Source organism: Astyanax mexicanus, chromosome 17, assembly GCF_023375975.1.
Source record: "Astyanax mexicanus isolate ESR-SI-001 chromosome 17, AstMex3_surface, whole genome shotgun sequence".
Lineage (NCBI taxonomy): Eukaryota > Metazoa > Chordata > Actinopteri > Characiformes > Acestrorhamphidae > Astyanax > Astyanax mexicanus.
Genome location: NC_064424.1, coordinates 42,760,827 through 42,783,962, shown reverse-complemented (window position 1 = coordinate 42,783,962; position 23,136 = coordinate 42,760,827). Strand labels below are relative to the sequence as shown.

At 38.2% G+C, this 23,136-nt stretch overlaps 3 protein-coding genes across 9 annotated transcripts in view; 1 reads left to right on the top strand and 2 right to left on the bottom strand.

Annotated features, from left to right (window-relative positions):
- Positions 1 to 23,136, bottom strand: part of aurka (aurora kinase A) — an 833,084-nt gene that overhangs the window by 91,254 nt on the left and 718,694 nt on the right. The gene's annotated exons all lie outside the window — the stretch shown is intronic.
- Positions 338 to 14,716, top strand: aqp7 (aquaporin 7). 2 transcript variants are annotated; one of them, XM_007246014.4, is made up of 6 exons: positions 338 to 624; positions 5,498 to 5,624; positions 5,728 to 5,865; positions 8,138 to 8,256; positions 9,468 to 9,685; positions 11,628 to 14,716. In XM_007246014.4, the coding sequence occupies exons 1-6, from the start codon at positions 487 to 489 to the stop codon at positions 11,821 to 11,823; spliced, it is 936 nt and encodes a 311-aa protein (XP_007246076.1). In that variant the 5' UTR covers positions 338 to 486; the 3' UTR covers positions 11,824 to 14,716. The 2 variants fall into 2 exon arrangements, with proteins under 2 accessions (XP_007246076.1, XP_015460499.1); XM_015605013.3 differs by lacking the exon at positions 11,628 to 14,716 and having other exon boundaries at positions 9,468 to 9,689.
- Positions 12,812 to 22,630, bottom strand: tpgs2 (tubulin polyglutamylase complex subunit 2). Of its 2 annotated transcripts, none has more exons than XM_022676526.2 (7): positions 22,507 to 22,630; positions 20,608 to 20,687; positions 20,428 to 20,515; positions 17,951 to 18,082; positions 17,683 to 17,793; positions 16,408 to 16,571; positions 12,812 to 14,136 (listed from the first exon to the last, which is right to left on the bottom strand). In XM_022676526.2, exons 1-7 carry the CDS (start codon positions 22,580 to 22,582, stop codon positions 13,915 to 13,917), a joined length of 873 nt encoding a protein of 290 aa, XP_022532247.2. In that variant the 5' UTR covers positions 22,583 to 22,630; the 3' UTR covers positions 12,812 to 13,914. The 2 variants fall into 2 exon arrangements, with proteins under 2 accessions (XP_022532247.2, XP_022532248.2); XM_022676527.2 differs by having other exon boundaries at positions 12,812 to 14,133.

Below are 23,136 nucleotides of genomic sequence, written 5' to 3'. Positions count from 1 at the left end.
TTAAGCAGCAGCCATTTCTACTTTTTTCCCTCCCATCAACAACTGAATTTCATGTTGAGGTAATAAAGTCTATTTATACTGAGTCGTCTGATGAAATGGAAATGTGTCAAACTAAATTAAGATCACAATTTTCTGTTTTATTTGAGCAGGTGTGTTGGATCAAAGCCCACTGCCTTCTGCTCACACCCGGCCTCACTCTTTCCTATCCGGAGAGCTATAGGGCTGTAATGGGGGTGTGTACTGGGGAGGGACCAGTAAGAGGACACTCTACACACGCGACCACGTGCAGAGAGATAAAGAGAAAGAAAGCAGGAGTGAGAAAAAGAGAAGTAGATAACTAAACACATGACTTGACTTTTCTCTCTTGCTTAGTGGCTAAGCTAAGTCCTTCATTCAGCCGAGCTGATGCAGAGTGAATCCAACTGAGAGGCTCTGAGAGGAAAAGGAAGGACAATTAAAACAGAAGAAAGAGAGAGAGAATAGAGAATGAAAGAGCAGAAGAGCATGCTGGGAGAGGGCAGAGCTGGAGAAGTGTCAGGGGCCAGAGGACGCTCTGTGTGCTGGGGAGGGAGGGAGCATGTTCGAGTCGGCCTGGCAGAAGCTCTCAGCACATTTGTCATGATGGTGAGATGACTTGTTGATCAGAATAATAATAATCTATAAGATGTTGTAGTTTTTAATCATGAATAATCAAACTTAAAGAAAACAAACTTGGTCAGATAATTATATATATTTTGAGATAAAGCTACTGTATATTTAACCCCCATCCTGTTCAAATAGAACATTTACAAAGACTGCAAATGTATTGTACATAAAACATTATCAACATTATATTATATTATATTATATTATAATTTATTCCTAAAAATGTGTAACTATTACTGCTCACACTAGTAATACTAGTAATAATTACTGACAAGTACACTGAAAAAAATGTGGAGTAGGATTTACTTAAAAAAACCTTGTACACGTTTTACACACAGAAATACTAAGTAAATTTAACATAGCATTTTTTGAAGTAAAATTTACTTGCATCTCCTTACAGTTTTTATTAGTAATACCAAAGTAAAATTTACTACTGAAAGCAAGTATTTTTTACTTAGTTATATTTTGATTAAAAATTACTAGTAAAAACCTTGTACACGTTTTACACACAGAAATACTAAGTAAATTTAACATAGCATTTTTTTAAGTAAAATTTACTTGCATCTCCTTACAGTTTTTATTAGTAATACCAAAGTAATATTTACCACTGAAAGCAAGTATTTTTTTACTTAGTTACATTTTGATTAAAATTTCTGGTAAAAAACTAGTACACATATTACACTAAAAACTCCAAGTATTTTGTTAATAATGGGCACTGCTTAAAACACCTCCCTGAAAAATGAAGACACACAATATCCACAAAATATAATTTTATTTTTAAACACAAAACACACAGAAAAATTATGGGCATTTTGTAAGAGTACTGCTTAACTGGTTAACTGCTTAACAAATGTCCACTTGACCTGTCTTAGTTTTATCTTCTATCCCAATTTAGCTTAGCTCTTGCTCTATACAATTAAGAGAAGTAATCCAGAAACAATTGATCACAGAATGATATAAAATGAACTCAAACATCTCACGAGACAATATTCAACCACATATGAGGAACACTGCTTTCTTCAGACCAGAGATTCAGAATCATTTTTTGGGTCAATTTATGTCAAAGAATCTGCTCGTGTGTGCGCTGGCCAAGGGCATAGTTACTGAGGCAAGTAGCTAATGCTAGTGAGGGCCATATACTACACAGTAAGCTCGGCTAGCCTCGTGGTAACTGAGCCAAGTAGTTAATTCTAGTGAGGGCCATAGACTACACAGTAAGCTCGGCTAGCCTCGTGGTAACTGAGGCAAGCAGTTAATGCTAGTGAGGGCCATATACTACACAGTAAGCTCGGCTAGCCTCGTGGTAACTGGGGCAAGCAGTTAATGCTAGTGAGGGCCATATACTACACAGTAAGCTCGGCTAGCCTCGTGGTAACTGGGGCAAGCAGTTAATGCTAGTGAGGGCCATATACTACACAGTAAGCTCGGCTAGCCTCGTGGTAACTGAGGCAAGCAGTTAATGCTAGTGAGGGCCATATACTACACAGTAAGCTCGGCTAGCCTCGTGGTAACTGAGCCAAGTAGCTAATGCTAGTGAGGGCCATATACTAGCTCGGCTAGCCTCGTGGTAACTGAGCCAAGTAGCTAATTCTAGTGAGGGCCATAGACTACACAGTAAGCTCGGCTAGCCTCGTGGTAACTGAGGCAAGCAGTTAATGCTAGTGAGGGCCATAGACTACACAGTAAGCTCGGCTAGCCTCGTGGTAACTGAGGAGTTAGCAAATGCTAACGGGAGTCATATAATACACAGTAAACATGGCTAGCCTCATGGTAACTGAGAGGAGGTAGCTAATGCTAGCGGGAGAATAGACTAGGGCACTTTGTCATAAAGCTGGGGGGTTAGCTAAATGCTATCCGGAGAAATTAGCAAACAATAGCGGTGGCCAGGCGCCGAGTTAATTAGCCGCGGTAGCTAACGCTAACACGATACCGGGGCGGCTCATATTACACACAACACACTTATACCCATATCAACACTCTTATACCCATATCACATTATACACTTCAACATTTACTTATTTCCCACCTGGATAAAAGGATGAAGAAAGACGCGTTCAGCAATCATCTGACAGGCAGTACCTGTTATCCCAGAGCCACACTCTAGCGCCCCGCATTAAGTTGGGGCGTGTCTAACGTCTGACGTCACACGAGCGTTCTTTTGGCAACATTTTACTTGAATTTCTTTAGTTAATGTAATGATGACAACATTTCAGTAATTTTTACTACAGTTACTACAGTTAAATTTACTGAATGTATTTAACTAAATGGGAAGACACACAATTACGCAGAAACTCCAAGTATTACACTGAATTATACATTACATTTTTGAGTAATTCTCAGAATTGATGTTTTCATGTAGAAATTACTTTAATTGTCCTTGTTGTATTTACAAAGTCAAAAAATCATTTTTTACAGTGTAGAGCCACTCTTATAACCACTACAACTACTAGCGTTACTACTAGCACTACTACTACTACTACTACTACTACTACTACTACTACTACTACTACTACCAGCCCACTACTTTTACTGCTGCTACTACTACAATGTCTTGGGTACTATTACTAACTCTACTATTTCTACTACCTCTACTTTCACTAATACCACTACTATTACTATTACTACAACTCCTATTACCACTACCACTATTACTACTATTATTGCTACTACTACTATTACCACTACCACTATTACTACTATTATTATTACTACTACTACTACTACTACTACTATTACTACTACCACTATAACTACTATTATTGCTACTACTATTACTACTACTACTACTATTACTACTACCTCTACTATCGCTAATACCACTACTATTACTATTACTACAACTCTTATTACCACTACCACTATTACTACTATTATTGCTACTACTATTACTACTACTACTACTACTATTACTACTACTTCTACTATCACTAATACCACTACTATTACTACAACTCCTATTACCACTACCACTATAACTACTATTATTGCTACTCCTACTACTACTACTACTACTAGTACTACCTCTACTATCACTAATACCACTACTATTACTATTACTACAACTCCTATTACCACTACCACTATTACTACTAATATTGCTACTACTATCACTACTACTATTACTACTATTACTACTACCTCTACTATCACTAATACCACTACTATTACTACAACTCCTATTACCACTACCACTATTACTATTACTACTACTTTTACTACTACCTCTACTATCACTAATACCACTACTATTACTATTACTACAACTCCTATTACCACTACCACTATTACTACTATTATTGCTACTACTACTATTACCACTACCACTATTACTACTATTATTGCTACTACTATTACTGTTACTACTACTACTATTACAACTACCACTACACTAACATTATCACTACTATTAATACTATTATTACTACAATTACTACTACTATTACCTTGACTACCACTATCACTACTACTACTACTATTACTACTACTACTACTAGTACTACTACTACCATTACTGCTGGTTCTCCACTACCACTAATACTACTATTTATACTACTACTTCTACCACCACTGTGTACTGTACTTGTACTGTATAATCTACTTTTGTTACTACTACTGCTACACATACTATAACTACTACTTTTATAACTACAATTACAATTGTTACGACCAATATTATACAACTACCCCCTACTACTACTGCTATGACAGCTACAACTACTAGTACTGCAACTAGAACTATTACTGATTATTTCTACTATTACTACCTCTACTACTACTAGTACTACTACTACTACTCGTTCTACAAGTAGATGGAGCATCAGTTCCACAATTCTTTACAGCCCAGTGACAGTACTTATCTACGGATCTAAGGATTAGACAAGCTGTGTGTGCCTTTGCACATCTGTGTCAACAAAGTGTGCACTTAAAATAGCACAAAAGTAATCATTAGAATGGGTGTCCAAAGTGTTCTTCGAGCTATTACCATGAGTTGACCATGATCTGTCATAATCTAAATCAATTATCATCACCCACAGCCCTGAGTTTATCACACGCAAGTCACCTGTTTAAAAAACATATTCTTAGAAACAAATGACCCACAGTAACTCCCACAGACGTCATAATCACAGGAACATTCACACATGTTAGTACTCAGGCAGTGATGAAAGACTGCTTCAGCCTAAAGGACATTCATTTAATTCTTGGAAGTGGTCATTCTGTACTGCCAGCAAAAGAAACTCAAGATCCCAGAATTCCAAAGGGGATTTGGAACCAAACAGGCACACCTGGTGGTTGCTGCATGTAAGGCTGTGGAATACAGCACAGCTTTGTCACCCCATGTTAAAGTATGGTATACTGAGGCTGTCCAATGGTGTCCAGTTGTTTTGAATGTCAGTTGGGAACAGGGATGTTAAATTTGATGTTCTGAGTACAGTTCTCTCAAACTGACCACTGGATATTCATCATTGCACCTCATGGCAAAGAACTCTCTGAGGATGAGAAAAATCGAACAATTTCTTTCCACAAAAAATTGTCCTTGGCAATAAGACGTTTTCTATCATCTTGAAACTGAGCTAAAATACAGTGGAGGAGGTCCACAACGGTTTTGAGGACAGGTTCCACTTGGAACAGGCCTCACCTGGGTCAACCAAAGAAGTTGAGACAATATTTTCAGCATAATATCCATAAAATATAAATGGCCCATAGAAACCCATAATTTCTGAAGTGTTTTTAGGGGCAGTCGAGACCCATGACTTTGTGGAGATACAAAAGCATGCAAAAAGTGAATTTAGCATAATGTATCCCATTTAAATCTATATATGTGTGTGTGTATGTCTGTGTGTTTGACTTGCAGGTGTTTGGACTAGGCTCTGTAGCTCAGGTGGTCACAGGAGGGGGACATTTTGGAGATTATTTAAGCATAAATCTAGGTTTTGGTCTGGCGGTGGCAATGGGGGTCCATGTTGGAGGGAAGGTATCAGGTAAGCTGTTTTTTTTTTTGCAGTGTGTTTTCTAGCTTAATTCTGAATATTCTCTCTTTTATGATCTGTGTAAGAATGTGTGTATCTTGTTCTTCCTGTTTAGGTGCTCACATGAACGCAGCAGTGTCCTTCACCATGTGTGTGCTCGGCCGGCTGAGCTGGAAGATGCTGCCTCTATATGTAGTTGCTCAGCTTCTGGGCTCTTTTCTTGCAGCTGGAACAGTTTTTACACTTTACTATGGTAAGAAATGAAATGTTCTAATGTATTAATGTGATACTACTATTACTATTACTATTACTACCACCAGTACTAATACGACTTCAACTCATAAAAAACTACCACCACTTCTACTGCTACTTCTACACCCACTAATACTGTTACAACAACACATAATACTGCTACTACTGCTATTACACCCACTAATAATAATGCTACAACGACTATTATTATTACAGCCACCATTGCCATTAACACCAATACTAATGCAACTTTAACTCCAACTACTACCACCACTACTACTACTTCTACTGCTACACCCATTAATATTAATACAACTACTACTATTACTACCATCAGTACAACAACCTCCACTATGGCTCTACTACCACCACATTACTACAACCCCTACTACAGCTACTACTACTACTAATACCACCACCACATTACTTCAACCTCTATTTCTGCAACTACTACCACCACATTACTACAACCTCTACTACAGCTACTACTACTACTACTACTAATACCACCACCACCACCACATTACTTCAACCTCTACTACGACTACTACTAATACCACCACCACATTACTACAACCGTTACTACGGCTACTACTACTACTTTACAACCAGCACATTACTACAACCTCTACTACGACTACTACTACTACTCTACTACTACCACCACCACATTACTACATCCTCTACTACTACTACTAATACCACCACCACATTACTTCAACCTCTACTTCTGCATCTACTACCACCACATTACTACAATCTCTACTACGGCTAGTACTACTACTCTACTACTACCATAACATTACTACATCCTCTACTACTACTAATACCACCACATTACTACAATCTCTACTACTACTACCACCACCACATTACTACAACCTCTAATACGGCTACTACTACTACTTTACTACAACTACCACCACCACCACAACATTAACATAACCTCTGCTACTACTACTCAATTATTACCTCCACCAACACCACCACATTACTTTAAACCCTTACTACTACTACCACCACATTACCACATCCTCTACTACGTCATCTTTACTACAACCTCTGCTGCTGCTACTACTACCACTACTACTACTACTACTACCACCACACTACTGCTACTACTACTATTACAATTAAATATTCAAGATTGGTGGTTTATGAAGTTTTGCACTGCTAAGTGAACTATCTGCTACTAATGTCTGCTAATGTATTTTGCTAGCAGTGTGCAAACTTCATGTCTACATGACTGCACACAACTTAAACACAGTAGAATGAGTCAGTAACCTCACTTTTATCAGACTTGCTTAGCTATGTGATTTCTGAAACTCTAGGACACATGTTATCTAAAAACAGATAAAAATACCCTTGTCTGTAGTTTGTCCGTTTTACAGATAACTGTGTGTCACCCAGGGTCAGAAACCTTGTAAACATGTGTATTTCCTGGCCACTATCTTGAAAATAAGTAATGATAAGTCGACTGACAAGCACAAACAAAACAACAGCTGATAAGTCACATGAATACTCACATTAGTTTTGGGCTGGAGGTAATAGTAATGCATTTAGACTGAATAAATTTTGCAATCTGTTCCCTTATCCTACATATTTTGTAAAAACAGTGATTTCTTTGCGTGTGCAATGATATGCTATGCAATTTTATGCGTGCAAAACTGTTTAAAAATGTTTGTTTGTTTAAAATACTGGTTTGTGAGAAAATACAGGAATCAAGGGCTTATTGTAAAATTTGTAAACTTAATATGTATGTTTGTTTTTTTATAAAACTATAGTGATTGAGCAAGAGATCTTAAATTTGATTTAATTTCATTAAAAAAGTAAATTCAGAAATTTTTAAATTTTGGCATGAATTTCCCCATACCTGCAGATACCCAAATTCCAAAGCAACCACCTTGAAACATCATAGCAACACTATATCAACCAGGTGTTAAATCACAGCAATCGTCTAGAAACAACATAACATAACCTAGCCTAGCAACAGCTAGCTAAACCATAGCAACCACCTGAACAACATCATAGCAACTTTCTATGAGATACCATATCAACCAGCAAGCAACTTTGTGGAAACCACTGGGAATACAATAGAAAGCATATAGCAGTAGCCTAGCAACTGCTTAAAAGTGAATTATGCATTGGTTGCAATTTGTCTGTGTTTTCTAACGGGAACCTTTCTAGTTTTATAAATCAATTAATAAATCTGTAAATACTGTAAAGTAATGCTGTATAACTGAAGGATTTTCCTTTTTCTGTTTTTTTTTCAGATGCCATTCACCACTACTGTGATGGTAATTTCACAGTGTCTGGTCCCAAAGCAACAGCTGGCATCTTTGCCACTTATCCAGCACCATACCTCTCAATACCAGCTGGATTTCTGGACCAGGTGAGAAAACATACTCCATGCACTCATCTAATAGGATATAATAAAGCATTTTCAAGTTTGAAACTTTAGACCAGTGGCTAAAACCAGTGTCTAGTCGCACTAAAGGACTTTCCTAGGTTCTTTCATCATCACCTACATGGGCTGTGTACATACCTCACATTTTTTGCACTTTTAGGTGCATCTAAAATCTTTTAAATTTCCAAAAAATCATCAGTGCGGCTTATGTGTGAATTTTACCAGTCAGGTTACCAGTAAGAAGTAATAAACAGGAACACTCTGCTGCACCCAGCCTTAGTGGAGATCTGGAAATCAGAGCTTACTGTAAATAAACGAAAGCACTTTACTTACCCAAATCAACAGTTTTCAGGACAGAAATCTCTGCAGATTAACATCCATTGCTTGTCTGACCGTAAAAGGGAATGTATTTTTTAAGTATTACAATTTTGTTTTCCTGCTGATATACAAGGAAAACAAGGCGAAACACTCCCATTCCTTACTAGTGTCAGATAATGTGCCTTATAATCCAGTGTGCCTTCTGTATGAAAATAAACCAGAAAACAGGTGTTCATTGATAGTGCGCCTTATAATCGGGTGTGCCTTATAGTGTAAAAATATACAGTTAAATTGGTGGATAGATTTCTGTTATTTCAACAAGTTGTCTTGCCAGGTGTCACGCTAAATTCTACCTCTCTGCCAGAATTCAATTCCTGTTTGCAGGAACATAACGCTGCTTTCATACAGCAGAATGATCGTAACAGACTCATCTTGGATTAGTTTTGTATCTGTTAGTGAATAAGAGTTAATCTACAGTTACAGTAGATACAGAAATCACCAGAATTCACCAGAAATCACGGATTTCAGCACAACAGTTTCTGTTTTCTTCTGTATTGTTTAAAGGCTGATGATAGCCTTCCATCAACTTCCTGTAACTAGTTAGAAAGTTCAAATCATCTAAAAAGTACTGTTAAAAGTACTCCTCTCTGTGCAATTACACATTCCCACCAGATAGCTTCAAAATACAGTAAATGTCATGTTGACATAATATGTGATGCCCCGTGTAGGTCTTCTGTAGCACTCCAGGATAACACTTAACTGCACTGAATATGAGGAAAGCTTTTGGAACTGTCACGTTTTTTTCCAGTGTCTCTGATTTATTCTTTGGTCCTAAGGCCAACATGCCACTCTTACATATTCCCATCTGCCTGACTCAGGTGCTTGGCACTGCCATGCTGTTGCTGTGTGTAACAGCTCTGGCAGACCAGAAGAACCAGCCTGCCCCATCTGGTGGAGAGCCCGTGGCTGTGGGGGCTCTTGTACTGCTGATTGGGATTTCCATGGGGAGCAACAGCGGCTATGCCATCAACCCCACACGAGACCTGGGGCCAAGAATCTTTACAGCCCTGGCAGGCTGGGGATCAGAGGTATTCAGGTAAAAAGATTGTCTTTACTGCGAGAAAGGGTTACTATACAGTGTGCTAAAATGTTGTGGACACCACTTCTAATGAATGCATTAAAGACATTCGGTTGCACTTATTGCTGACACAGATGTTCAAATGTACAGAAAAAGAGAAAAAACAATTACCAATAGAATAGGATTCTCTGCAGCAGATAAGCATGATCCTTCAGGAACTATTTTGTCTAATGCCAGGCTTGGGCTGGATGGGTATCAAGCCTTCCAGTAATGAGCTGTGGAGCAGGGGAACTGTGTTCTCTGGAATGATGGTTGATGTTTTGTTTAATACTTTTGGACTGTGGTCTAGTGGACTAACCCTGCGTTCACACTGGAAAGTGACAACGCGACAGGCGACCATTCATTTTCTATGGCAGGGCGTGATTTGTCGCTGTGACACGCGAGAGGCGACAAGCGACAAAGCGGCAGAGCGACAAGCGACACGGAGTTGAAATTTTCTTAACTTTTTGCAAATGAACTATGACGCAGTGAAGCGACATTCTAACCCGATTGGCTTCTAGCTTTTCTTTGGCCCTATCACAAACAAGGCGGTCTGAGGTCCTCAAGCTTCTGCTCTCTGAACTTTTGGTTTCTTTCGCTGTTCATTCTGTTGAATGGGGTGGACCCACGTCGATCTGCAGGAACGGCTGCGTTTCCAGCGCAGGTAAATCACAGAAACGGCAGAAATCACAGAGTCTAGCAAGCTCGGGGGGAAGTTATAGCTTTAGAATAACTTTTTTCTTGTCAGGGGCCGGACCATGATACATGCGCTCGTTGAGCTTGACACGACCACAAGCGACAAACGCGGTGCGACACAAGCGACTCGTTGCATTCCATTGTGAACGCACTGCCACTATTATCAGGAGATTGCCAGTTCGAATCCCACTCATGTAGCTTGCCATCAGCTGGCAGAGCCCTGAGAGAGCACAATTGGCCTTGCTCTCTCTGGGTGGGTAGATGGCGCTCTTTCCCCTCATCAATCCTATTGTGAAGTTGCTGAGCACAAGGCTGCGTCTGTGAGCTGATGTATCAGAACCGAGTCGCTGCGCTTTCCTCCAAGCACATTGTGATGCTGCTTGGCAATGGGGAGGCATTTGCTAGTCTTCACCCTCCTTGTGTTGGGGCATTACTAGTGATAGGGGGAGTCCTAATGAGTGGGTTTGGTTAACTGATGAGATGTTTACCTGAGAAGGACAAGGATAAATGTGCTGCCTTGGCAATTTGTGCCATTCTGCGTGAAGAATGTCTAAAAAGAAAAGGTGGCGATAAGTATGGACAAGGAAATGACGTGGGCTGTACTGTCTGTCTGATAATTGCTCATCAGGAGCTAGTTGTGAGGTGTCAATTTCTTCTCGATACCCCACATATACTACATGATGCACAACACACCATTAAGCCGAAGTTCCACCTGACCCCCAAAAATAGTAGCACATGTAAAAAAAATCATCTCAAAATGGATTTTCAGTGGATAAAAAAGAATGCTCACCATTACTGAGGTCAGTATGTTGGATGATCACAACCCCACTTCATCCCAAAGGTACTGGATGATGCACCATTATTGCAGAGAACACAGTTCCACTGCTCCACAGCTCAATACTGGGCGATCTTGATACTCCACAACCTCACACCTTGTGCCAATAAGTTTATGATGATTATTGGCAAGGCTTCACTACAAGCACAAGACAAGCTGTGTGTAGCTGTGTGCAACATAAGAAGGCATGTCTTTAAATATTTGGATGTGTAGTGTTGGTTTTTCAGACAGGTCCTAGACTACATTTTCCTTTTAAGATATCCATTCAGAATGCTCTGTAGTCCAAGACTAGGCTTAATCCTCACTTGGGAAACCAACAAATAGTATATTTAAAGATAATTTCCTGGATTTAGTTACATTTCAATGCTCTTTTTCTATGGTTTCTTTCAGGGCAGGTAACGGCTGGTGGTGGGTTCCAGTGCTGGCTCCGTTAGTTGGTGGAGTGATTGGGGCTTTGATCTACAAGGCTTTAGTGGAGCTGTTCCATCCTGTTCATAACAACAAAGAACCAGAGCATGGAGAGCGATCATCAGAGCTCGCTCCACTGGATCAGTGCAAGAAAGGAAGTGCAGATGTCTGCGTGTGAACTGCTCACACACTAAACAACTACCCCATGTAACCAAAGAGAGAGAGATAAGGAAGACAAGGAGCCAATAGAAAACAGGATTTCTCACAGCAAGGTCCATCCTGTCTCTAAGATAAGCTGCTTTTGTTATGAAGCAGAAATTAAACCAGGCGCTTCCTTTCATAAGACTTGATTTGCCTGCTGGTCCATTCCACTCTTCAGAAAAGACTGGCATTAGCCACATCCAGAGTGAGGAAGGAAAAACAATGGAAACACTGCAGGATTTTGGCAGCCATAGTGACATCTTGATGTAATTAACAAAGATAAATAAAAAAGCTGACTGGGCGCAAAACAGCTTGAAGCCGCTTTAGACTTAGTGGAAAGGATGGCAGTGGAAGGAATTGCTATTTGCAACAAGCTGTTTTCCATAAACAGCTTCAAAAGCTTGGTGTATTTTACAGTAATTACATGCTTTGAATTAGCGTTGATTAATCATAATTCAACCAAGCACAATTCTCAGCAATGCATACTAACATGGTGTTGGTGTGTTAAAGTGTGTGCTGTGCTGGTTGTAAGAGTTCAAGACTTAATTACTTGAATTTTTTGCCCTCTTAATAAAGTGTTTGAGAGCATCAGTTGTAAAGTTGTAAAGAGGAAGAGTTACAGGTATACAGTGAATAGTAAATATTTAAGCAATGCTCTAATCTATATTAAGCCCAGAACTACTCAACTAAGTAAAGAAAAAAAATACTTTTGAGAAATTAAGGACAGCCAATCCAAAACATATCAAGAACTTTGAAAGTATCCAAAAATGTTATGATGAAACTGGCTCTCATCAGGACCGTCTAAGCAAAGAAAGAGCAAGAGTAACTTCTGTTGCACAGGATAAGTTCATCAGAGTTACCAGAGGCCACCTAAATGCTTTACAGAGTACTTTAGCTTGTTTAACACTTGTTTAAGCCCTGCTTTGAATATAAATAGATAAAAGAACTAAAAGCTGATAACAGTATGACTTTGGAAATTATGTTTATTAAATATATCATATTAAGCACTGTATTTTTCGCAATATAAGGCACACTTAAAATCCTTTAATTTTCCCAAAAATTGTCAGTGCCCTCTATAATGTGGTGCGCCTTATGTATACATTTTTTCCAGTCAGATATAAAGAAGCAGTTAAGCTCTCTCCGCTGAATTACAGCGTTATACTGGAGTTTTAGTTTAGTTCTCCACCACCGAGACTGAAGCAGCATTAGCATTAGCCGCTAACCACTCTAAGCACTAGATCTTTTGCTGTTCAGAGGTGGTTATTATTGGACTGTAGCCTGTTGCTAACCCACGCTAGCATGGCTGGAGCAGCTCTTTCGCTGTGAGAGGTGAGTATATTGGACTGTACTCTATGTGTTTACTGTATTAAAACAAGCTACGAGGGACGAACCACTATATTGCTGATATCGCCCTGGCTTACCAAAATGCTCAGAGTTTCCCAGTGTAGCGCTGTTGGGCGGCATTAGCCGCTAACCATGGCTAGCTCTAGCGGTTAGCCACTAATGCTGGTGCACTCAGGAAATCTTAGTAAATCTAAGCTTACTGTAAATAAACAAAAGTGCTTTACTTGCCCAAATAAACAGTTTTCAGGAGATAAATCTGCATAAATTAAAATCCAGTGCTCAGTTGACTTTAAAAGAAAATGTTTTCTTTAAAGAATTACACTTTGTTTAATTAGCTTGGCTTAGCTTTACAGGTCCCACAACCCAGTGACAAGACCTGCTGAATTAGAAGGAAAGCATGGCAACACCCCTGTTCCTTGTTGCATTATGCACCTTATAACCCAGTGCGCCTTACAGTGTGAAAAATACAGTAACAAAACAGCCATGAATGAACATGGAGCTCCTGTGCAAAGGGCATAATAAGCAGCCAAAGAAGTGATCTCAGTGCATTCAACAGTCACCCCCTTCATTCATCACCATGCTAACTGAAGAAGCTGCAACTCTGCAATTTTTAGCCTGATTCAGTGTACATAGACTGTGAGAAACATTTCACTGTGTGTTACAACATTTAGCCAGGCAGCTGCTGAGCGTTTTACAGTACAGCATTCCTCAGGTGGTGCAGTTGTCATCGTTTATTCACGCTTTGTCTGCCGGTGGACCCCTGCCCTTTGGCAGCCGCTCCGCCGGTCGCTGGGGTTTGGGCTGGCTGCTTCTTTTTGGGAGCCGCTGGTTTGGCTTTGCCGCGGAAAGCCTTGGCCGGGTCCAGAACGTTCACGAACGGTTCCCCAGCTGGATCAAGGTGGCGGTCAGCGTGGAAAGTAAGGGGCTGATAAAGAGATGCCCACTGCTGTGTCGAGAGAGGGAGAGAGAGACATTAGAGAGAGATAACAGTGAATTGTAGTGATTTTTTGAGCTTACTTCTCTCTGGCGTTTAGCTCACTTTATCAATTGCTTGGATTCTGTTTTTTTTACTTCTAATTTTTTGCAAATTGTATCTTGGATTAGATTTTTTTCAGGATTTTTTCAACAATGCATTGGTAGTGGTGTTTGTTTTTAAAGAAAATAAAAGGCCTGTCCCGATAATTATGTTACATTATTGCCGCATCATACAAAAAATATATAATGTACATAAGTAACATTAATTACCTTACACTTACACAGTACACATTCTCTGTGGCATCACTTATTATCAGCTTCCTCTCTTCTTATCCTGATGCTCCATCAGGACTCAAATCTGGACTCAACAGACTCATCACATGACCTTCTTCCATTGCGCCAGAGTTCAATATTCATGCTGTTTTTGCCGGTTAGTGTCACTGATATATATGTTCTTAAGGCTAAAGAGCTGTTTAGCCCCAATTCCTTGAGTTGCCTTCACATTTTGGGTGTGGAAATGCTCTTACTTTCACTATTAAACATATCCTTGAGTTCGCGTCACCATCACTGCGTGGGGACAGTTCTTAACCTGGGTTTAGTAGTTGTTTTAGCTTTCATCTTGATTCAGGCCAATAATTTGACCTTTCTGTAAAAAAATTACATCTTTTTTGGGTCTTTCCACATGGTTGTTTAACAAATGAGAAGCTACTCACTGCATCAGTTAAGAGTTAAATAATTTGTTGCCAGCAAAAACTTAAATCACCCATGCAGTAATATCTAATTTGACTAGTTAAATCCTGCTAGGGACCTTTTTTGGCCATGCAGTATATATTCCAATTCCAATGTCTGATTATGCTTATTTAATTAAAAGTTCATTGCATTTTCTAAAGAGTGTAACTGTATTATTATGTATTAGGCTGTAAATTTAAAAGCACAACATGCTTTTAAAATGACAATAATATCATTTATTTCACTAATGTATGGGACAATATATCATCCATATATATAAATAATTATACTCATCACCCCTATAATATCATTCAGGTTTTGATGCAGTTAGAATATGAATTATTTTTCATGCTTTAACTTTGCAGTAGCAGCATGTAAATTGATAGTGAAGTGTTACCACAGGGGGGAGTGCTCTGCTTTTGAACACACTCATATATACAGCTCTGAAAAAATAACAAGAGACCACTTCAGTTTCTGAATCAGTTTCTCTGATTTTGCTATTTATAGGTTTATGTTAGAGTAAGATGAACATTGTTGTTTTATTCTATAAACTTCAGAAAACATTTTGTCCAAATACCAAATAAAAATGTTGTCATTTAGAGCATTTATTTGCAGAAAATGAGAAATGTCTGAAATAACAAAGAAGATGCAGAGCTTTCAGACCTCAAATTATACAAAGAAAACAAGTTAATATTTATAAAGTTTTAAGAGTTCAGAGATCAATATTTGGTGGAATAACCCTGGTTTTTAATCACAGTTTTCATGCATCTTGGCATCATGTTCTCCTCCACCAGTCTTACACACTGCTTTTGGATAACTTTATGCTGCTTTACTCCTGGTGCAAAAATTCAAGTAGTTCAGTTTGGTTTGATGGCTTGTGATCATTCATCTTCTTCTTGATTATATTCCAGAGGTTTTTAATTTGGCAAAATCAAAGAAACTCCTCCTTTTTAAGTGCTCTCTTATTTTTTCTCTTAAAAGTTGTGAGGTGTTATCTTGTGAGTGAGGTTGTACAATGGCCAGCGTGCTTATTGCAGATTGTCAAGTGACTTTGAGTGAGGCCTGATTTGAGAGGGTCCTAGATGCATGGGACATTCAATTTTCATGACTGTGTGGACATTTAACATTCCTTTATGCAAAGTGTGCCATGTGTACTGGTAATACACCATAGTAGGCATTAATTACCACCCACAGTGGACAGTGCAGTGGGTTGTAATGATTGTGACAGGTGACATCTTTCTGGAATTGTTCATGCAAACAGAATTCACATTTACATATCCAATTAAAAATATGTCGGTGTACATAACAGCTCTAGGATATTTTCTATTTGTTGTCTGCTGTTTATTGTAAACATATGCACATATGCATATGTCCAGTACTCTTTTATTAATTTAAGCTTAACTAAATGGTAGCTATGGCACTATTTGAGCAATTCTGGGATAAGGGTTTTTTATGTATTAAAATAATGCTACCTGACACTCACTGATTTACTGTGTGCAGAAATTCATCCTACCTTGGCCTGTGGACTGGGTCCATATGGTGTGAAGGTGTACTGCCATTCTGGGAGGCCTAAATTAGTTAGCATGAGTCTGTAGTACGCTGTGAAGGAGGAGGTGAGAAAGTGCCAGTATAGAGAACGATCCAGGAACCAAATCTCACTCTGCTGGGCCACTTCACCTACACATAACCAAGATGTATAATAAGGACCAAGATAAAACCACTTCTGCAACATGCACATTAAATATATATATATATATATATATATATATATATATATATATATATATATATATATATATATATATATATATATACAGACCAACGGAACATTATGAAAACCTGCTTGTTTCTTAGTTTTAAAATGACTAATAATTACTTTATAATTGCAGATTGCAGTCTTGTATATGTTCCCTGCATACATTATTATCCTCCTTTTAACCTGTTCTATAATGTTTAGGCCCACACAGGGCTAGGGTTGCAACAAATTATTTGGATATTCAATTAATCTGCCGATAAAAGGAAATATATTTATTAAAGTGCAGTCTGTATTATTCTCTTTCTAAACTGAAAGCAGAAGCATTTCTGAATTGTTGTGGAGCAATGGAGACTTCAGAAGGGGAAACTCAGAGCTCAGAAGCTCATTCATTTACACTGACAAAACTGGCAACCATATATAATACCTTTTTTTTTTTACATCCTCTGAAGACATTTCACTCGGCAGTTTCTGACTGAGCGTGCTCTCTCTCTCCGACCGAACATAACCTGGAATCGGATTCATCCGCTTTGAAAGGAGACCGCATCACACCCGGCCAGTTTAAGATGATTCTTCCGCATGCTCTGCGCAATTAACCATTCTCACCAGAGAGGGCCCTAAATCCCCCAAATCCCCAAACTTATGGACATCAGATTTAATAATTTATTTAATATATTTGACCAGATATTCTTTAGATATGAAAGATTTAAAAAAATAATTCATGTGTTTGTATAAGGCACATACAACCTACCCTTATTTAAAATATTAATGTTAATATGATAGATTAACTTGACAGACATGTTATTAAATAACTGAATATAAAAGGATGATAATAATAAAGTATGCAGAGACACAGATACAAGACTACAATCTGTAATTATACTTCAAACTTCAAAACGTCCAATATGTGTATCAGTGATGCTGAAAAAATAAATAATAAGTGTAGAAACAAGGAGGTGGTAGTAAGGTTTATGCTTACTTTATGTATGCACCATTTATTACACTCACTACACTATGCTTTAAACAGCTGATCACCTGGAGAGCAGTCTTTGTAAACAAGGCAGGCTCGGCCGTTTCCACCACAGGGGTCGAGCTCAAAGATGCGGCTACGCGAGTCAAAGTGGGGCTCTTCATGACCCTCTGACCCTAAACAGCATAAAAACAGGTTTAAGGTGCAGGTTTTCAATTTGAATGCAGTTCTCAGTGAAATTGCTGTGCCTGAAAATGTTCTCGAATGATTATGGATAATAAATTGTATTTTTACTGTATTATTCTCTGAATATGTTCTTAATTGAAACCTCACCTTCGAACGCATCCTCAAAGTCGAGGTCAGCTAAGGTTGGTGCGCTGGGGAGGGAGTAGATATTTGATTCTGTCAGAAGACGAAGCTTGGCCACGCTGTTTATTACCATACAGCCGACGGGGGCCGGCTTGCCTGCAAAGAACAGAGAAATGTATTCTCTTTGATGGAAATTTAAGTAATACTGCTAGGAAAAATAACATTGAAAAAATATATATATTACAGTGTCCTTAAAAAGTTTTGTATTTCTACTCACTCAGTAAACCTTAATAAATGTCTTTCATGAACAGTGTCAGTTTCCAGTGTTTGTTTTGACCCTGCAGCTTAATACAATGCTCTAATTTGTGTACCTTATGTCTCTAAAGAACTCTTAATAAGGCAAGAGTATAAAAAATATGTGTTGAAATGAAAAAATAGGGCTAAACAATTTATAAAAACCCAACACCATCACTCTTCCTACTAGGAAACACACCAACCACTAATATAACACCAGAAAACAATAGAATATTGCTAATCATCGCCAAGAAAATCATCCTCCTGGATTGGACAACAAAAAATAACATTAACATCAATCACTGGAAAAACCTAATAACAGATTATCTCCCTCTAGACCAGGGGTGTTCAATTACAATTCAGTACGGTCCCGTTAGAGAAAATTTCCGCAGCCTGTGACCTCGAGGCAGCCCTCAGGGGCGGGGTTATTTAAATAAGTAGGCTGTCTCTCCACAGTCTTTCTCCCTCCTCTGGTCTCTACTGAGCCCTACAGACTCGGGTTTCAGGATCGCCAACATGGCGGAAGATTTTGGCTTCATTTTCATTGAATGAATGGGAACGAAGACACGACGTCCATCTTTTTTACAGTCTCTGGTTTGGGCAATTGGCATTGGACAACGTCTGGGTCCGGACAGGGACCCGGACCGCGGTCCGCCTATTATTGACCCCTGCTCTAGACAGACTCAGAACCCACCAAAAAAACACAGATTCAGACCCGATTTGGACATATCTAATTCAAACATTACAGTAAAACACGTAATAATCCAACACAAGATGAACAGGATCCCAACTGTATCTGGCAAAAAATAACTACCGGTATATAAATTAAGTAAATAAATAAATAAATTAATAAATAAATAATAAAGTAATAATAGTCCTCCGAAGAGAAGTAGTGGTGGCAGGCCAAAAAAAAAAAAAAAAAAAAAAAAAAGAATTACACTTTTTTTTACTTAGGCACCCCCACCCCCCAGTGGCAAGACCTGCTGAATTACAAGGAAAACATGGCGACACCTAGGCCTGGACAATAATTCGATATCGGTATTTATCGCGATAAGAAATGTTTCAATAACGGTGATATCAGTTTTGTGGTATATCGATATGTATTAGAATCACGGACAGGCGTTTTTTACTGGCGTCAGCTCGCCCCAGAGCTCAACACATTCAGCCCCCGTAGCTGGGCTACGTCAGTGCGTGATGACGTAACCACACAGGCACGTAGCCAAATAGGCTAGGCTACGCAAGGCTAGGTTAAAATGGCTAGGCTCGGGTCCGCTTCGCTACGCAGCACATATGTCTCGCGCTGAAGAGTGCAGCCGACCAGCAGCGGTAATGTTAATACATCTAATCTGTTCCACCACTTCAAGCAACTCCACTACATACAATATTTTTTCTTATACTGACTGAAGCACTTTTATAGCTTATGTTGTAACTAAGTTATTCATAGTTGATAGAGCCTGTAGGTTTGTTTATTTGACGGGAAAATCTTGTTGCTTTTATGTATATAAAGGCTTATTGTATTCTATATCCTAGTTGAAACACTTGTTTTAATCTGTTAAATTTGTTCACAAAGAATAAGAAGCTCTGCCTCTGTTGTAATTTAAAGTTATTTTTATTGGTAATAGTTATATAGGCTTATGTTTGACAGGGATGTCATGTTATTATTTTGCTATATGCAAATAATATTGAGCATTCATTTATTTTGACTACTTTTATTTCTAAAGTATTAAAGTTTTTGTGAAAGGAGGTTTCAAAGTCTTAAATAAAATTTTCAGACAGTAGTACGTACAGATTTCCATTAGATAGATAGATAGATAGATAGATAGATGTGCATATAATGAGGGTATCTGATGCCAGCAATACAAAAAGTGCAAATACACAGTTATATAATAATTAAAATTCGCAGTGCTGCAGGGATTGCAGGGCTTCTTAGCAGTTTTCTGAGGCCTTCAAAGTATTTATATCAATATCGAAATTATATCGTATCGACCGAAATTTAAGGAGTATTTCGTGATATAAATTTTGGCCATATCGTCCAGCACTAGCGACACCCTTGTTCACCTTAAGTATGCATTCTTACTAGTGTCACTTAAGCGCCTTATGTATGATAATAGACCAGAAACCAGCACCTTAATCTTTCCATGCTCTTATTTAAAAGTAACAGAGTGATTAGTAACAAGCTTATATAACTATTATAACAATGAACCTACTCTCTAACTTGGCGTTCCAGGTGAGAGTGAATCCGTCTGTTGTGAGGTAGAAGTCTCTCAGGTCGTCAGGAAGAACACAGCAGTTTTTCTGAGGAACACAAGAGACAAATCCTGATTCTCATCAACTCATTCTGTGCTGTTTTCTCAGAACATTCTGTGTGAATAGTAACTTCTCCTTACCTGCTCCCACGAGAGGAGGCTTCGCTTCTCTGCAGGTTCCCGCTCAACAAATCGTACATCTAGCACACCAGGGAGGTGCTCTGGGAATGTAATAAAAAGAACATTAAAATGAGCTGAGAAATGATCAAGCATTTTTGGAATGTATTATTTTCTTCCTGAAAAATCCAGTTTTTCTTTGTAGCTGGTTTCATACAGTCTATGCAGGCCTTTGATGGTCAAGGTGTGTCAACAGCAGGTCATACGATGGAAACTACCATATGTTGGCCTGGTGTGCTGGCTGATTAACCAGTTCTTGAGCAGCATAGTGTATATTTATATATATAATAAGAGACCACTTAAAAATAAAGAGTTTCTTTGATTTTACCCAATTAAAAACTCTGGAATATAATCAAGAGGAAGATGGATGATCACAAGCCATCAAACCAAACTGAACTGCTTGAATTTTTGCACCACAAGTAAAGGCATAAAGTTATCCAAAAGTAGTGTGAAGATGCCAAGATGCATGAAAACTTTGATTAAAAACCAGGTGAGGTCTGAAAGCTCTGCATCTTTTTTCTTATTTGAGCCATTTCTCATTTTCTGCAAATAAATGCTCTAAACGACAATATTTTTATTACAATAGTTGTATTGCATCCATGCTGGAGCTCCTGAGAGAGACCCATTTTTCACTAATGTTTGTAGAAGCTGTCTGCATGCCTAGGTGCTTGGTTTTAATATAAATTTGTGGTCATGGAAGTGTTTGAAACCATTTAATTCAATGATTTAAATGGGTGCGTGAATACTTTTGGCAATTTAGTGTATACTAAGCTTTTATATAAAGGTAATTTATTTGGATGAATAAAATATGATTTTGGTCATGCTTGTCAATGCCAGTCTTGTTGGTTATGCTGGTCGACCAGACATCAAAAGTATGTTGAATCCATGTTAATTTTTCCACGTTTGATGCACGAAAACAATTTTGATCTCTGACATCTGAATTAATTGACCAACACTAAATTAAAGTTATGGGTTTAAATGTATAGGTCTATAGGCTGTTGTACAAACATATTCATGACGTTCTTTGCAGAAAATCTGTCTCATTTAAGGAGATCTCACCAGCTCTATTCTTGCCAGTTTCAGTCCTTTTCAGAATGAGCCGGTTAAGGGTTCCGTCACTCATCTATCTCCCTTATCTGCTGACTTGCCACAGACCCACCCTGACTTGCCACAGATCCCTCCATCAGACGAAGTCTGCTTGCTATTCCTGCTGTGTACTGTCTGAGGTTCTCAATGCATAGTATTTTTCCCCTTTAAACTCTGAATGTATTGCATTCTTATAGCCCCTTCTGTTCTCTTGCAGTAAAGAAAGGGACATTTCTATAATAATAGTGATGATTACTTGTGTAATAAATATTATTTTAAATTGTGGGAAATCCTTTTCACTCCAACTATTCAAAGCCTTTAAATAAACATTGATTTAATGTTAGTATTTCAACACTTAATAATGCATATGGAGCAATGTTATATAAAGGTTGTTTTCCCATCATCAACCTTAAATGACTTAACTCAACCAAAACAAATACAAAGTTTATTTAATGGTATTTAATGTTGTTTGATATCAGGTCAACCAGCACGTGCGCCAATTAAATGAACTCAGGACATGTTGTGACAGTTTATTTCCCCTTTTTTATGGTTTATTAGGTTAAAACCACACAGTCAGTAGTTTAACTGTAGTACGTTAGCTAGTTATAATTATTAATAACGTTAAATGCTTGCCTAAATCTACATTCATAGGTGGCTGATTCACGTTATAGCAGGTGCCTCAGCGAGCTAGCTTCAATGAAAACACATTTTCACAATAAAACACCCACGTTTTTTAGTCCAAGAGTGTTCAATCAAACAGCAGTAATTCTAACTCACCTAAAATCCGAGTCACACCTAAAGTTAATCTTTCAGAAAACCCTTTTAACGTCTTCTCATCCTTCACATCCTCCATTCCCAAACCTGACTCTGCTACAGGACTGCACCACAGAGCCTATAGACAGGAGAACACCCATTCTAAAGATCTCTTCAGATCTCCGACAGAGGGCGCTCCAGAGAGAGTGTAAAATACATTGATTCATATGTAGCCATAGAACATAATCATAGTTTTTAAACGTTTGATCGTTTTTAAAGTATTTTTTTTACTAATTTCCTAAACACAAAACAATTGTTTCAATTGTTTCACAAGTGCATAAATATTTTACAATATTTTTAAAGCTTTTAAACAACAGTTATAAGCCTTTTACACATATTTTATGAACTCCAGCATCAGCTCTCCAGCCAGTCAGAACACAGTAGCAGGATCGTCAGCGTCTTTGTAAAATCAGTTTACTGTAGAAAAATAGAAATATAAACATAGAAACATTTTTGCTAATAAATATTTTATTGCTTTAAATTATTTTTTAATGATCCCACATGTTTGTAAGGAACATTAATTTGTGGGCTGTACCTGTGAACAATTTGCTAAATCAAAAAACAAAAACAAAAAAAACAATCTGATAAATCTAA

Bases quoted from the DNA above. Each gene is read 5' to 3' on its own strand.
- aqp7 (XM_007246014.4), top strand. From the start codon at position 487: ATGAAAGAGCAGAAGAGCATGCTGGGAGAGGGCAGAGCTGGAGAAGTG. The intron at 625-5,497 runs GTGAGATGACTT...TTTGACTTGCAG, and splicing joins TCAGCACATTTGTCATGATG to GTGTTTGGACTAGGCTCTGT. The intron at 5,625-5,727 runs GTAAGCTGTTTT...CTTCCTGTTTAG, and splicing joins TGTTGGAGGGAAGGTATCAG to GTGCTCACATGAACGCAGCA.
- tpgs2 (XM_022676526.2), bottom strand. From the start codon at position 22,582: ATGGAGGATGTGAAGGATGAGAAGACGTTAAAAGGGTTTTCTGAAAGA. The intron at 20,688-22,506 runs GTGAGTTAGAAT...TTACATTCCCAG, and splicing joins AGGTGTGACTCGGATTTTAG to AGCACCTCCCTGGTGTGCTA. The intron at 16,572-17,682 runs GTGATCAGCTGT...GGTTATGTGTAG, and splicing joins TTACAAAGACTGCTCTCCAG to GTGAAGTGGCCCAGCAGAGT.